At 38.7% G+C, this 14,578-nt stretch overlaps 1 protein-coding gene and 1 pseudogene across 1 annotated transcript in view; both read left to right on the top strand.

Moving 5' to 3' along the window:
* The window catches only part of ANO3 (anoctamin 3), a 256,061-nt gene that overhangs the window by 132,726 nt on the left and 108,757 nt on the right, over positions 1 to 14,578 (top strand). The window contains exon 5 of the mRNA XM_081799084.1: positions 1,077 to 1,235. Coding sequence (XP_081655210.1) covers positions 1,077 to 1,235 — 159 coding nt within the window. The remainder of the gene's footprint in view (positions 1 to 1,076; positions 1,236 to 14,578) is intronic.
* Positions 6,432 to 9,632, top strand: LOC102749898 (gem-associated protein 4 pseudogene; annotated as a pseudogene).

The raw sequence follows: 14,578 nt of genomic DNA, 5'->3' as shown, positions 1-14,578 counted from the left end.
TGGGTTAGCCTGGTGGTGGGTATTGAGGAGGGCACATTCTGCAAGGAGCACTGGGTGTTGTGCACAAACAATGAATCATGGAACACTTCATCTAGAATTAATGATGTAATGTATGGGGATTAACATAAGAATAAAAAAAAAAAAGCCCTTACCTTGGTACAGTCTTTGTTCTAGTAGGATAAGGCAGACAGTAAACAAAAGAATAATTTTTTTTAGTATTATATAACATGGTAGAAGTTAGTAAGTGCTAAGGAAAATAGACTGGGAAAAGTGGGCTAGGAGTGGAGGGTCTCCAGGAGAGGAGTTACATGATGTCATTTATAATGTGGAGGATCACTCAGGTGTCTCAGCTGTCAGGCCAGGTAAGTCTTGCAAGGCAGGAATTTGGTGGAAAATTGGCCAGTCTATAAAAAAATAGCTTGGATGGATGGTCACAGCAAGGTGAAGGGCCTTAAAGCAATCTTGATGAGCAATTGATTAGTCTTGGTAAATAAGCTGTTTTAGTTGGCTCACAGTTTTATATCCTGTGAACAAGTATTTCTTAGAGCAAGCAGCTCAGGAATTATTGTTTGATTTAGTGTTGCTGAACATAGGTTTAGAAAATATTATCTATTCTGAGTATTATTTAATATTGGAAGCAATGTTGGCTTCAGTACTTATGTTAAGCCTTCGTGCCTTTATTTTTGAAATGGGAATTGTAAGTATTAAATAAGATCAAACATGTAAGGTACTTATGTCTGAGCCTGATGCTGAATAAATACTCAACATATGCTAGCTGATATTATTTTTATAGGGTCTTATTGAATAAAACATACACATTTTGATGCCAATATCAGAGAACCAGTTTCTGGTATCAGACTGCCTAATTTCAAATTCTGGAGCATTACTTGCTAGCTTGTCTCCTATTATAGATTGCAAACTTTCTTTAATCATCTTTCCATATCTCATAACTGGAATGTAAAACAATGCAATTTTTTTTTGCTATTGGATTGGCAGTATCCAAACCAAAGTGACTGAAACCAAAATGTATGTGCTTGTCTAACCTACACTATTAACAACCATTGCTCTATTTGCAGAATGACATGAATTACATAGCATCCAGTGGACTTCTATTCAAAGATGGCAAAAAACGGATTGATTACATCCTGGTTTACAGGAAGTCAAATATACAATATGACAAAAGAAACACATTTGAAAAGAACCTCAGAGCAGAAGGCCTGATGTTGGAAAAGGAGGTAGGTGCTTTAATAACACTAGTTATGTGGTGTAATGGGCTAGAAGGGATATAATCTCTTATGTTTTAGCATGGGAAGTGTATATAGCACACGTCTCTATAAAATGTATAGTTATTTTCTCCCAAATGTAAAAGAAATACGTACATACAGTCCCACTTAAATGTGTATTCATTTTTTACTTATACATTTCCGTAAATTTAAATATTTTTCAAAGGGCATAACTATTTTTACAATTTCACAAATTGAAGAAGAAGTGATTATACCTATATAAAGTACAAAACCTACGAAAAGAAAAATGCTGAAAGAAAAGAGTGCCAAGTCGTTAATGTCGGGTTTCAATATTGGAACTATAAATGAGTTCCTTCTCAGTCCTTTTTTTTTCTAAAGATTTTATTTTTTTTTTCTAACCTTATTTTTTAGGGCTGTTTTAGGATCATGGCAAAACTGAGAAGAAGGTAGAGAGATTTCCCATATAGCTCCTGCCCCCACATATTATCTTCCATTATCAACATCTCTGTACCAGAATGGTACCTTTGTTACAATTAATGAACCTACATGGACTCATTATTATCATCCAGAGTCCAGTAGTGTTCACTCTTGATGTTGTACATGATATGGGTTTGGGCAAATGTACAATAACACGAATAACATGTATCTACCCTATGGTATCATGCAAGTATTTTCACTGCCCTAAAAATCCTATGTGTTCTGCCTGTGCATCTCTCTGCCACCCTCAACTCCTGGCAACCACTGATCTTCTTACTGTCTCCATAGTTTTACCTTTTCCAGAATGTCGTATAGTGGAATCGTACAATTTGTAGCCTTTTCAGGCTTGACGTCTTTCACTGAGTTATATGCACTTAAGGTTGCTCCATGTCTTTTCATGGCTTTATAGATAATTTCATTTAAGTGCTGAATACTATTTCATTATCTAGATGTACCACAGTTTGTTTATTCACTTACCTACTGAAGGACATCTTTGTGGCTTCCAGGTTTTGATAGTTATGAATAAGGCTGCTTTAAACATCCTTGTGCAGGTTTTTGTGTGGACATAAGTTTTTGACTTCTTTGGGTAAATACCAAGGAGTGAATTGCTGGATCATGTGGTAAGAGTATGTTCATTTTTGTAAGAAACCTTCAAGCTGTCTTCCCAAATAGCTATACCATTTTGAAATCCCACCAGGAATGAATGAGAGTTCCCGTTGCTCCAATTCCTCACCAGCACTTGCTGTTGCCAGTATTCTGGATATTGGCCATTCTAGTAGGTGGATAGAGGTAGCTCATTTTTTAATTTGCATTTTCCTGACACATGATGTACAGCATCTTTTCATGTGCTTATTTGCCGTCTATATATTTTGTTTGGTGGGGTTTCTGTTAAGGCCCTTGAGTTGTTTGTTTTCTTATTGTTGAGTTTTAAGAATTCTTTATATATTTTGAAATAACAGTTCTTTATCAGATGTGTTTTTTGCAAATATTTCCTTTCAGTCTGTTGCTTGTTTTCTCATTTCTTTTGACACTGTCTCTCACAGATCAGAAGTTTTTAATTTTAAGCAAGTCCAGCTTATCAATTTTTTTCATGGACTGTACTCTTGGTGTTATATTTTTAAAAGCACCCTCAAGTCATATAAATTGTCTCTTATTTTATCTTTTGAGAGTTGTATAGTTTTGTGTTTTACATTTAGATCTTGATCTATTTTTAGCTAATTATCATGAAGGGTGTAAGGTCTGTGTCTAGCTTTATTTAGTTAGTTAGTTTTTACATGTGGATGTCCAGTTGTTCCAGCATCATGTGTTTAAAAAACTGTTTTTGCTCCATTGTTTGACCTTTGATCCTTTGCAAAAGATCAGTTGACTTTCATAAGTCAAGTTGATATTTATGTGGGTCTATTTCTAGGCTCACTATTCTGTTCCATTTATCTACTTGTCTATTTATTCACTAATACCACTATGCAGCTTTATAGTAAGTCTTGAAGTCGGGTAATGCCAATCCTCCAAATTTGTTCTTCTCCTTCAAAATCATATTGGCTATTTTGTGTCTTTTTCTTCTCCATAATCTTTGTCAGTATCCACAAAGTAACTTGTTGAAATTTTGATTGGCATTGCACTAAATCTATAGATCAAGTTGAGAAGAACTGACATCTTGACAATATTGAGTCTTCCTATCCATGAACATGAAATCTCTCTCCATTTATTTGGTTCTTCTTTGATCTCATTAAGTAGAATTTTGTAGTTGTCCTCATATAGATCTTGTACAGGTTTTCTTAGACTTATACCTAAGTAATTAGATCTTTGTGGTGCTAATGTAAATTGTACTATGTTCTTAATTTCAAATTCCACTGTTCATTGCTGAAAGAAAGCAATTAACTTTTGTATATTAACCTTTCATCTTAAAAAATCCTATTGTAATTATTTATTAGGTTACAGGATTTGTTTTTGTTGTTATTGTTGATTTGTTTGAAATTTTTACATTTTATGTCATCTGACCATATAATCTGAGAACAAAAGAGTTTTCTTTATTTCTCCCCAATCTGTGTACCATTTTTGTTCTTTTTATACCACACTGTATTTGCCAGTGCTTCCAGTATAATGTTGAAAAGGAGCAGTTCCTGATCTTAGTAAGAAAGCTTCTAGTTTCTTACCATTAAGTATGTTAGCTGTAGGTGTTTTAAACTATTCTGTATCAAGTTGAGGAAGTTCAACTCTATTGCTAGTTTACTTAGAGTTTTTAATCATGAATGGGTGTTGGATTTTGTCAAGTGCTTTTTATGCATCTATTAATATGATCATATGATTTTTCCTTTTCAGCCTGTTGATATGATGGATCACATCAGTTGATTTTCAAATGTTGAAACAGCCTTGCATACTTAACACAGATCCCAACTGGTTGTGGTATATAATTCTTTTTATACATTGTTAAATTCTATTTCCTAACATTTTGTTAAAATTTTTAGCATGTTTGTTCATGACAGATACTGGTCTGTAGTTTTTGTTTTTGTTTTTGTTTTTCTTGGAGTGCCTTTGTATGATTTTGGTAATAGCGTAGTTCTGGCCTCATAGATGAGTTAAGAAGTTTCCCCTCCACTTCTATGCTCTGAAAGACATTATAGAAAAGTGGCACAATTTCTTTCTTAAATGTTTGGTAGAAACCATCGGTGTACCTATCTGGGAGTGGTGTTTTTTTTTGGAAAGTTATTAATTAATGATTCAGTTTCTTTAATAGATATAGACCCATTCAGATTGTGTACTTTTTGTATGTGAGTTTTGGCAGATTGTGTCTTTAAAGAAACTGGCCCATTTCATCTAAGTTATCATATGTTAGCATAGAATTAACCATAGTATTCCTTTATTAACCTTTTAATTTCCATGGGATCTATAGTCAAGTCCCCTCTTTCATTTCTGATACTGGTAATTTGTGTCTTCTCTCTGTTTTTCTTAGTAGGCTGTCTAGAGGCTTATTGATTTATTGATCTATTCAGAGAACAGAAAGTTTCATCAATTTTTCTGTTGTCTTTTTCTTTTTTTTTTTTTTTTTTAAGACCCTATCTATTCATTTGAGAGAGAGCACATGAGAAGGGGGAGGGTCAGAGGGAGAAGCAGACTCCCTGCTGAGCAGGGAGCCCGATGCGGGACTCGATCCCGGGACTCCAGGATCATGACCCGAGCCGAAGGCAGTCGCCCAACCAAATGAGCCACCCAGGCGCCCTCTGTTGTCTTTTTCTATTTTCAATTTTACTGGTTTATGCACTAAATCTTTTTTTATTGAAGTATTGTTGACATAATGTTATAGTATGTTCTAATTCTTGTTCTTCTACTTATTTTGAATTTAATTTGCTCTTTTTTTTCTAGTTTCTTAAGGTAGAAACTGAGATTGACTTTAAATCTTTCTTCTTTTTTTAATACATGCAGTCAATGCTATAAATTTACCCCTAAGCACAGCTTTCACTGTATTTAAAGTTTAAATAGTTTAAATTTTTGTAAGTGGTGTCTTCACTTTCACATAGTACAAAAATATTTTTTTCTCTGGAGATTTCATCTTTGCCCTATGTGTCATTTGGAAGTGTGTTATTAATCTACACATATTTTGAGATTTTCCAGTTATCTTTCTGTAATTGACTTCTAGTTTAATTGCACTGTGGTCTGAGAGCAGACATTGTAATATGATTTCTATTCCTTTAAATTTGTTAAGATGTGTTTTATGGCCCAGAATATAATCTATCTTCTTGAATCATCCATGTGAATTTTTTTTTTTAAAGGGCACAGTTGTTTTTTTTTTTTTTAAGATTTTATTTATTTATTTGACAGAGAGAGACACAGCGAGAGAGGGAACACAAGCAGGGGGAGTGGGAGAGGGAGAAGCAGGCTTCCCGCCGAGCAGGGAGCCTGATGCGGGGCTCGATCCCAGGACCCTGGGATCAGGACCTGAGCCGAAGGCAGTCGCTTAACAACTGAGCCACCCAGGCGCCCCCATCCATGTGAATTTTAGAAAAATGTGTATTCTGCTGTAAATGAAGTAATTTATAGATGTCAATTATATCTACTTGATCAATGGTGTTGTTGAGTTCAACTATTTCCTTACCGGTTTTCTGTCTGTTGGGTCTGTCTATTTCTGATAGAGGAGTGTTGAAGTCTCCATCTGTGATAGTGGATTCATTTGTTTCTTCTTGCAGTTCTATCAGTTTTTGCCTCACACAGTTTGATATTCTTATTAGGTGCATACACATTAAAGATTATTATGTCTTCTTGGAGAATTGGCTCCTTTATCATTATGTGGTGCCCTTCTTTATCCCTGACAACTTTTTTTCCTTGAATGCTTTATTAAAAGTGCTCTTTTAAAGAATGTTATTTTTTCTAGTGAAACAATAAAACTATCAATGCTCATTAGAAAAATAGAGAGGAGATAAATAGAAAGGAGATAAAAGCATATCTTTCATACACCTTTTATCAAAACAAAAATAAAAACCTCTTGCTGTTTCAGTTAAACCTCTAAGGTCTTAAAAAACACACATTAGGAGGTCATGATCCTGGAGTCCCGGGATCGAGTCCCGCATTGGGTTCCCTGCTCAGCGGGGGTTCTGCTTCTCCCTCTGACCCTCTTCCCTCTCGTGCTCTCTGTCTCTCATTCTCTCTCTCAAATAAATAAATAAAATCTTTAAAAAAAAAAAACAAAACACACATTAGGCCCCCAGCATCGCCACCATGGACCTAGGACCCGTGAATATCTGTGAGGAAATGACTATTCTGCATGGGGTCTTTTTGCTCGCGGAACAGCTGTTCCACCCCAAAGCACTGACGGAATTGAAAAAGTCTGACTGGGAACGCGTTGGGCAGCCCATTGTGGAGGCCCTAAGGGAGATCTCTGCCACAGCAGCTGCCAGCCCTTTGCCTGGAAGAAGAAAGCTCTGATCATCATCTGGGCCAAGATTCTTCAGCCCTACTCCGTAACCCCTTCAGATGCTGACACTCGGTGGCAGGAAGATGTGTTCTTCTCAGTAGGCAACGTGATCCCTACCATCAATCACACGGTCCTTTTTGAGCTGCTCAAGTCGCTGGAAGCTTCTGGACTCTTTATCCAGCTCCTGATGGCCCTGCCCACCACTATCTGCCATGCAGAACTAGAGAGCTTTTTGGAGCACATGTCTGTTGACATGTCTTCAAAGGATGTGGCCTTTTTCCTCAGTGTCTCGTGGGAAATGATGAAGCACAAAGGCAATCAGCAGGCCCCCCTGCTCTCCCAGTTTAGAACAATGGTCCATAAGTATTTGTTCTCTTCAGATGAGTTCTCCCACCCTCCAAAGAGGTTTAAGTCAGACCCAGATGTATGTCCCACTATGCCCCTGTTGGCCATGCTGCTCACTGGGCTGAAGCAAATCCAAAATAGAATCCCGTGCCCAGGAATGAAGTGCGGTGCATTAGCCAACTTGGCAGACGTGCTGACGGTGTTTGCCCTGATGGAGGACGACCCTCAGGAAGTATCTGCAACCATGTATCTGGACAAACTGGCCACGGTGATCTCTGTGTGGAATTCAGACACCCAGAACCCATATCACCAACAAGCACTGGCAGAGAAGGTAAAGGAGGCCAAATGGGACATCAGCCTGACCTCCCTGGCCAAGCTTCCAAGCGAGACGATTTTCATCGGGTTTGAGTTCATGTGCAGTCTGCTGCGGGAGTGGGGGGGAGGAGCTGCAGGCCATGCTCACCAGCAGCCAAGGGACAAATTATGACAGCTACTGGCTGTGTGACAACCTGATGTCCTTCAGCCAGAACTTGAAGCTCTACCTGGATTCTACCAGCTTGTCCAAGGAGGAGAGGCAGGTGGTCTCGGAGCTGGCAGAGTGTGTTGGGGACTTCCTGAGGAAAACCACCAAGGTGCTAAAGAACAAGGGCTTTGAGAAGGACATCACCGCCTCAATTGCCGTGGCCATTATTGAGCAGAAGATGGACCGGCACATGGAAATGTGCTACATTTTTGCTTCTGAGAAGTGGGCCTTCTCGGACGAGTGGCTAGCCTGCCTGGTTAATAACTGGGCCCTCTTCTGAGAGCCAGACTTGGTGTTAAAGCTGCTGGAAACAGTGATGGAAGTTACCATGACAGACAGAGCCATCCCTGAATCTCAGATCAGACAAGTGATCAGCTTGATTCTAGACTGCTATGCAGACCTCTCGCTGCCAGATAAAAATAAAGTCCTCTCAGGCACTCTGCTCTCCTGGGGGCAGAAGGGTCTCTCTGAGAAGTTGATGGCTTACTTGAACGGGTTTCAGGAGGACCTCAATACAACTTTTAACCAGCTCACACAGAGTGCCTCTGAACAGGGCTTAGCTAAAGCTGTAGTTTCTGTGGCCCGCCTGGTAATATTGCACCTGGAGATCACTGTGAAGAAAATGTGCAGCATGGCTGTGGTCAGTCTTGGCACTCACAAGTTCCTGGCTCAGATTCTCACTGCCTTCCCCACCCTTAGGTTCATGGAAGAGCAGGGTCCAGATCCATCCACTACTTTTGTGGTGTCATGCCTCAAAGAAACCGTCTGGACAAAGTTCTCTACACCCAAGGAAGAAAAGCAATTTTTGGAGCTCCTGGGCTGCCTAATGAATCCTGTGAAGCCCCAAGGTATCCCGGTTGCTGTTCTTCTTGGGCCAGATGAGGTGCTAAAGGAGTTCGTCCTGCCTTTCTTGATGCTAGATGTCAAAGAGGTGGACCTCGGTTTGAAGATCTTCATCCAGACTCTTGAAGCAAATGCGTGTTTAAAGGAATACTGGCTCCAGACCTGCTCTCCGTTCCCCCTCATCTTCAGCTTGTGCCAGCTCCTGGATTGCGTCAGCAAATACTGGCAGCTCCCCAGGGAGAAACGGTGCCTCTCTTTGGATGGGAAGGATCTGGTGATCCATATCCTGGAGATCCTCTGTGAGATTATATTGGCTAATGCTGAGACCTTCTCCCCAGACACCTGGATCAAGTCCCTGTCTTGGCTCCATTGGAAGCTGGAGCAGCTTGACTGGATGGTGCACCTGAGGATGAAGAACCTCTTTGAGGGCCACTTCAAGTGTGAGCTGCCAGCCATGCTTTTTGAGATCTGTAAGCTTTTTGAGGATGAGTGGACCTCCCAAGCCCACCCTGGGTACAGTCCAGGCACAAGGCTTCTTGCCTGGATGGAGTGCTGCTACATCTCCAGCAGCATCTCTGAGCAGATGCTGTCCCTCTTGGTGGTAGATGTGGGCAACCCTAAGGAGGTCAAATTGTTCAGCAAGGGCTTTCTGGTGGCCCTGGTACAAGTTATGCCTTGGTGCAGCCCCCAAGAGTGGCAGTACCTTTACCAGTTGACCAGGAGACTGTTGGAGAAACAACTCCTGCACATCCTGTATAGCCTGGAATATATTCAGTTTGTTCCTCTGCTCAACCTGAAGCCCTTTGCCCAGGAGCTCCAGCTCTCCATACTCTTCCTGAGAGCTTTCCAGTTTCTCTGCAGCCAGAGTTGTTGTAATTGGCTTTCTATGGAAGGCTGGAGACATGTAGTCAAACTTCTCTGTAATAGTCTGACCAATCTCCTGGACTCCGTTAGGTTGATACAGTCAGTTGGCCCTTGGGCTCAAGAACAGGACCTGACCCAGGAGACCCTGTTTTTTTACACCCAGGTATTCTGTCATGTTCTGCACATTATGGCCATGCTCCACCAAGAATACCCAGGTATTCTGTCATGTTCTGCACATTATGGCCATGCTCCACCACTCTATGTTTTGGCCTTGGAAATCCTCACCTGCTACGAAACCCTGAGCAAGGCCAACCCTTCTGGTAGCTCCTTGCTCCAGAAGGTAAATGAGCAGTGCTTCTTGAAGTCCATCACTGAGAACATTAGCCCTGAGGAACGGCACCAAACCCTGCTGCAGATCAGCAACTTCTGATCTTCGTACTTCAGAGAACGGCTGGGCCCCGACTTAGTGGGGTCTATAGGGGCTTGAGCTGAGAAACACAAGCTTTTCAGTTATGTGAAATTGTACACAAGCTAAAAAAGTATATGGCAATAACTGTAAATAAAATAGTTTCTTAGGTGTTTGTAACATATAAATTATAAAATTCTCATTTGAGTTTCAAAAAAAAAAACCACACACACATTAAACATGTATTTATCACATTACAGAAAGTAAAAAATCTAATGTGAAAAATTTAAAGTATAAAAATGTACAAAATAAGAAGTCAAAATTTACATCTACTGTCTCCCAAATCATGTCCTTTTCTTTATTAATAGCCCTGTTAATACCTTGATTTTATTCTGCTAGGTGTCCCTCAAGATATTTTCTAGTATATATAAATATGTACAAATTTTTTAGAAAAAAGCAGTCATTTTATACATACTATTCTACTACTCAAATCTGTCATTTAATAATATATTATGAATATCTTAAATTGTCATTATATTTTGATCCAACTCATCTTTTTTATGAGGTGTATAGTATTACAACTTGGGGATTTAATTAGCCATTCCCTTATTCAGAGAAAAATTTTAAATTAAGTATTTGAGGGGCCCCTAAATTACTACAAGTGTGATTCAGCTACTTTTCTAAAAAATGAGACAGACAAGGTGAAAAAATGTTGATGATTTCTTTGATTAAATATCTAGATAATTTGCTAGGAAATGTTATCAGTGGAATAAAGTGCTCACGGGTACTTACATATTATATTGGAGCCCCACCCCTCTTTTTTTCCACAGGAGAGCTCCTGTGATTAGTCTTCTAAGAAACACACATTAGGAAATACTGAATTATAATGAGGTGGCCCTAGCAAATTGATGTATTTATATTTATTAACACTTTTTAAATATATATAAAATAACAGTACAGTGCCTTAATTCTTTATTAGGTAAGGATTTAGTCACATACTGTGTCTAGTGTTATAGAATTGGGCAAGTTGAATTTTGGTCTCAATTTCTATTGACTCCTTTAATTGTGTTTCCCTTTTTATGTCTCTTCTGGGAATTTTAACCCAGAATACCCAGATCACTGGACTAATTCAACCAATAAGTACTTATTACCAAAGTCTTATGAACTCAGTCTTGTGATAAGATTTTATTTCCCCATGATTTCTCCTCCATACAATTAATCATTTCCTCATCTGTTCCCAGAGCAATTTATATATCCTATTATAATATTGTTAGTTATTTTGCTTACATGTCTCCAATTATTTATTAATTCAGCAAATAATCTTAACAGGTACTACTCAAGCTATTGGGGATCCAATGAGTAAAGTAGACCTCATCCCTGCCTTCACTGAATTTATACTACATAGGAGTCAGTCTTTCATAATTTCAAACTGTGATAAGTGACCTAAAAGAAAAATAAATGATGCTAGAATGATTTATATCAAGGGCAGTGATCTAGTTTGGAGGGTGAGGGAAGACTAGAGGAAGGGAAGAAGTGAAATTAAAGAAATAAACTTTGAATTAAAGTTTGAAAATGGATAGTACCTAAAATAAGTCAAATAAAAGGGCTAGATGTGGTTTTCAGTACTGACTGCACATTCTAATCACCTGGGGATCTCTTAATCTATTAATGACAAATCCCATCATAATAGGAATCAATTGAATATCATGACGGTAGTGGGAGGAAGGACACTGGTATTTTTTACTACCAGAATAAAAGGGTACTAGATGAGTATGGAAAGAATCATGAGGGCTAAATAATTATGCCTAGTAGAGTAAGACTTTTGATGATTTTCTTAAGAAAAATGAGAAACTATTGAATAATTTTAAGCAGGGCAGGATCATGACCCTATTTGTTTTCTAAGAAGATACCTTGGAATCCTCAAAAGAGGATAGATTTAAAGAGCAGGACTGGATGCACAGATATCATGGATGGCATTAGAGAGGGAGAGAAAGATATAGATTTGATAAATATTTAAGTTAAATTGTAGATACTTGGTGATTTGGTTACAATAGGAAAAGAAAGGAAGATCTCAAGGATAATTTAAGATTGTGGCTTGAGAAATTTCTTTATTCATTCAAGGAGCATTAATGAAGTACCTATTATATGCTACATTCTGGGGATAATGGGAATTAAGATAAAAATGGGCAATGTTCTCATGGGAAGAGAGAAGCCGTAAATAGACAAGAAAAAATGCATAATAAGGAATGCCATGCAATTATTAAAACAGAATAATGTATTAAAGTTTTTTTAAAGCTTTATTTTAGAGAGAGAGAACTAGCACGTGTTCACACGTGTGGGGTGAGGGGCAGAGGGAGAGGAAGGGAGAGAATCTCAGGCAGATTCCCCGCTGAGCATGCAGCCTAACAAGGGGCTTGATCTTATACCCATGGAGATCATGATCTGAGCCGAAATCAAGAGTCAGATGCTTAACCAACTGAGCCACCCAGGTGCCCCTAAAACAGAATAACTTATATGGGGAATGTGGCTAGGTAGTTATGTTAGCAAGTGTGATCTGAAAGAAAGTGATGTAAAGGAAAAGGAGTCCATCATGGGAAGATAAAGGGACAGAATACTATTGGCAGAAGGAAGAGCCGGTAGAAAACTACTTTTGACAAGAAGAGAGCTAATTTGGGGAGAAAGTGGGATGAAATTATGGGAATAAAGATCATAAGCTAGTAATTGAGGGACCTTTGAGAAATACAAGTAGAAAATGTTTGAAATTTGTGTTAGAGCCCAATGAGGAGTGTGAATTGAGAGTAAGTGCTTTAGTCTTTAGAATATAGATGGTAATATAAGCCATGTATTAGGATGAAACCACTAGAGAAAAGAAAAGAAAAGAAAATGAATCTAAGAGTGAGCTTGTAAAAGGTAGGAGAAGAGAGTAGACATTTGAAGGATTTGGAGGTAGGTGGAAGAGGCAGAGGAAGAGTCTCAGGGAAAAGTGGTTAACAGGGTAAAATACTGCTGAGCAGACCAGTAAGATAAGAAGGAGGCCTGTTCCATTGGAGGTTGTAGAAATCTTTGGTGAAAGCAATGAGAATCATCTCTCTGAAGAGATGGACATGCAAGCAAGATGGACATGGGTTGAAGAGTGACGAGGGAGTGGAAAAGCAAAAGCGACAGCAAATGTCATCAGCACCCTGTGCGTGGGAGGATGAAGAGCAATAGCCAGAGAGGGGAAAGAGCTCTCATGAGGTTTCACTTCTCTCTTTCTTTCTTCTTATATGAGATGCTTAAATGATGATGGGGAAGATCCAGGAAAGAAGGGTGAAGGGAGGGACAGAAGCGGAAGGGGAAGGAAAAGAAAGGGTTTGTGATACGAGAACAGAGAAAAGGAAATTGTGAACACGTCAGCAAGTATCCGACTTGTTAGCTGAAAAATAGGAATATCCCTTAGGGAACAAGTCCCCAGTTTTTAAATTTACATTCACCAGAGCTAAGCACTGAGTCTGGCAGAGAGCAGGTTTCAAATCCTCATTATATCACATGTTCATATGGACAATTTCTAGATGATCACATCATCAGTAGATAGTGGTTCATATTGGAAAGCCATATGAATGAATAGGTAGATGATCTGTTACTGTGTTTGTGTTCCAAGTACATTTCCAGATCATATGAGCAATTTTTCTTCTTCTTAGACTTACTCTCGTGAGCTACCACATTCTGTTTTCTTTCAGCTCTCTGCCACCAGCTCACAGAGAGTGACTTTGTAAAAACTCAATTTTTAAATTTCCTCTTCTCTCAAGAGTGAATGTTCTACTTCTTGGGAATTTGGGATGGAATAATTAAATAATAATGTGAAATGTGAAGGCGGTGGGTGTTTTGTTCCCTCCAAAAAGCCTGCCTTCATCAGAGCTAACAGAATAGCGCCAGATTGGGAGCTTTGATTCCAAGGGAGAAAGTAATCTTTTTCCCTAGCAACACCATCCCTTCACCAAACCCCTGCTCAGTAGCTGCGAGAAAATGAAACTACTTTTGTTTTGTTTTAAGTAGAGGTATAACAAAAGAGAAATTAAGTTGAGGAAGTTATAAAAGAAGACAGTTCATGGTGCTTGAAAAAGATCTATATATATTTAAAGTTAAGACATACAAAATTAGAAATGTTCTAGCTGTATGTGCTCTTAGCTTGACATTTCATTCCTTGATGGTAGAATTAATGTAGAAACATCTTTCTAAAGCATCTCTTTTATTTAAGTGCATTAGATATTTTCACATCTTAAAGGTTGACAGGATTGAATTAATAATCAGTACTATGCCAGCTATTCATGATGCTAATTTGAATTTTGACATAGCACCTCTTCCAGAATAATTCTGGTTTATTTGCATTCTTGTTTCCATCATCTCTTGGTGAGGTACAAATTACATAGAACATGTACTTAAAATAAGTTAACTCACTCATTCATCCATTCAACAAATGTTTAGTGAGTGACTACTGTGTGCCCAGCATAGAACTCGGTGCTTGGTATACAAAAATAAATAAAAGCCGTGGCTTTTTTATTCTTTCATGGCACTTACATAAATAAATAGATTCACTTATTAGAAGATAATAAATACTACAGGGAAAAGAATAGACATGGTGAGAAAGATGGGGCAAGGACAGGCAAGTCGTAGCAAGTGACCAAAGGATAAGAAGTAGAATGAGTGAGGGGTAAAGTAGTAGGAGAGGGTGGTTAGCAAGATATTGAGCTTGAGATTGCGTAGGTCACTGAAAAACACTTTGGCTTTCACTTTGAATGCAATAGGGTTCTGAGAAGTCATATGATCTGAGTTCTATTTTAAAGAATCACTCTGGCCATTATGCTATAAATAGATTATTGGGGGCAAGAATGTGAGCAAAGGCTTTGTTGGACAGCACGGTAGGAATCTAGGCCAGAGATGATGATGGCTTAGACCAGGGTGGGAGCTGTGCAGAAGTGGGGAGTGACCAA

Source organism: Leptonychotes weddellii, chromosome 11 (genome assembly GCF_054177405.1).
Source record: "Leptonychotes weddellii isolate Sample4059 chromosome 11, ASM5417740v2, whole genome shotgun sequence".
In the NCBI taxonomy this organism is placed as follows: domain Eukaryota; kingdom Metazoa; phylum Chordata; class Mammalia; order Carnivora; family Phocidae; genus Leptonychotes; species Leptonychotes weddellii.
The sequence above is the reverse complement of the archived record's forward strand: the minus strand, read 5'-3'. Positions and strand labels throughout refer to the sequence as shown.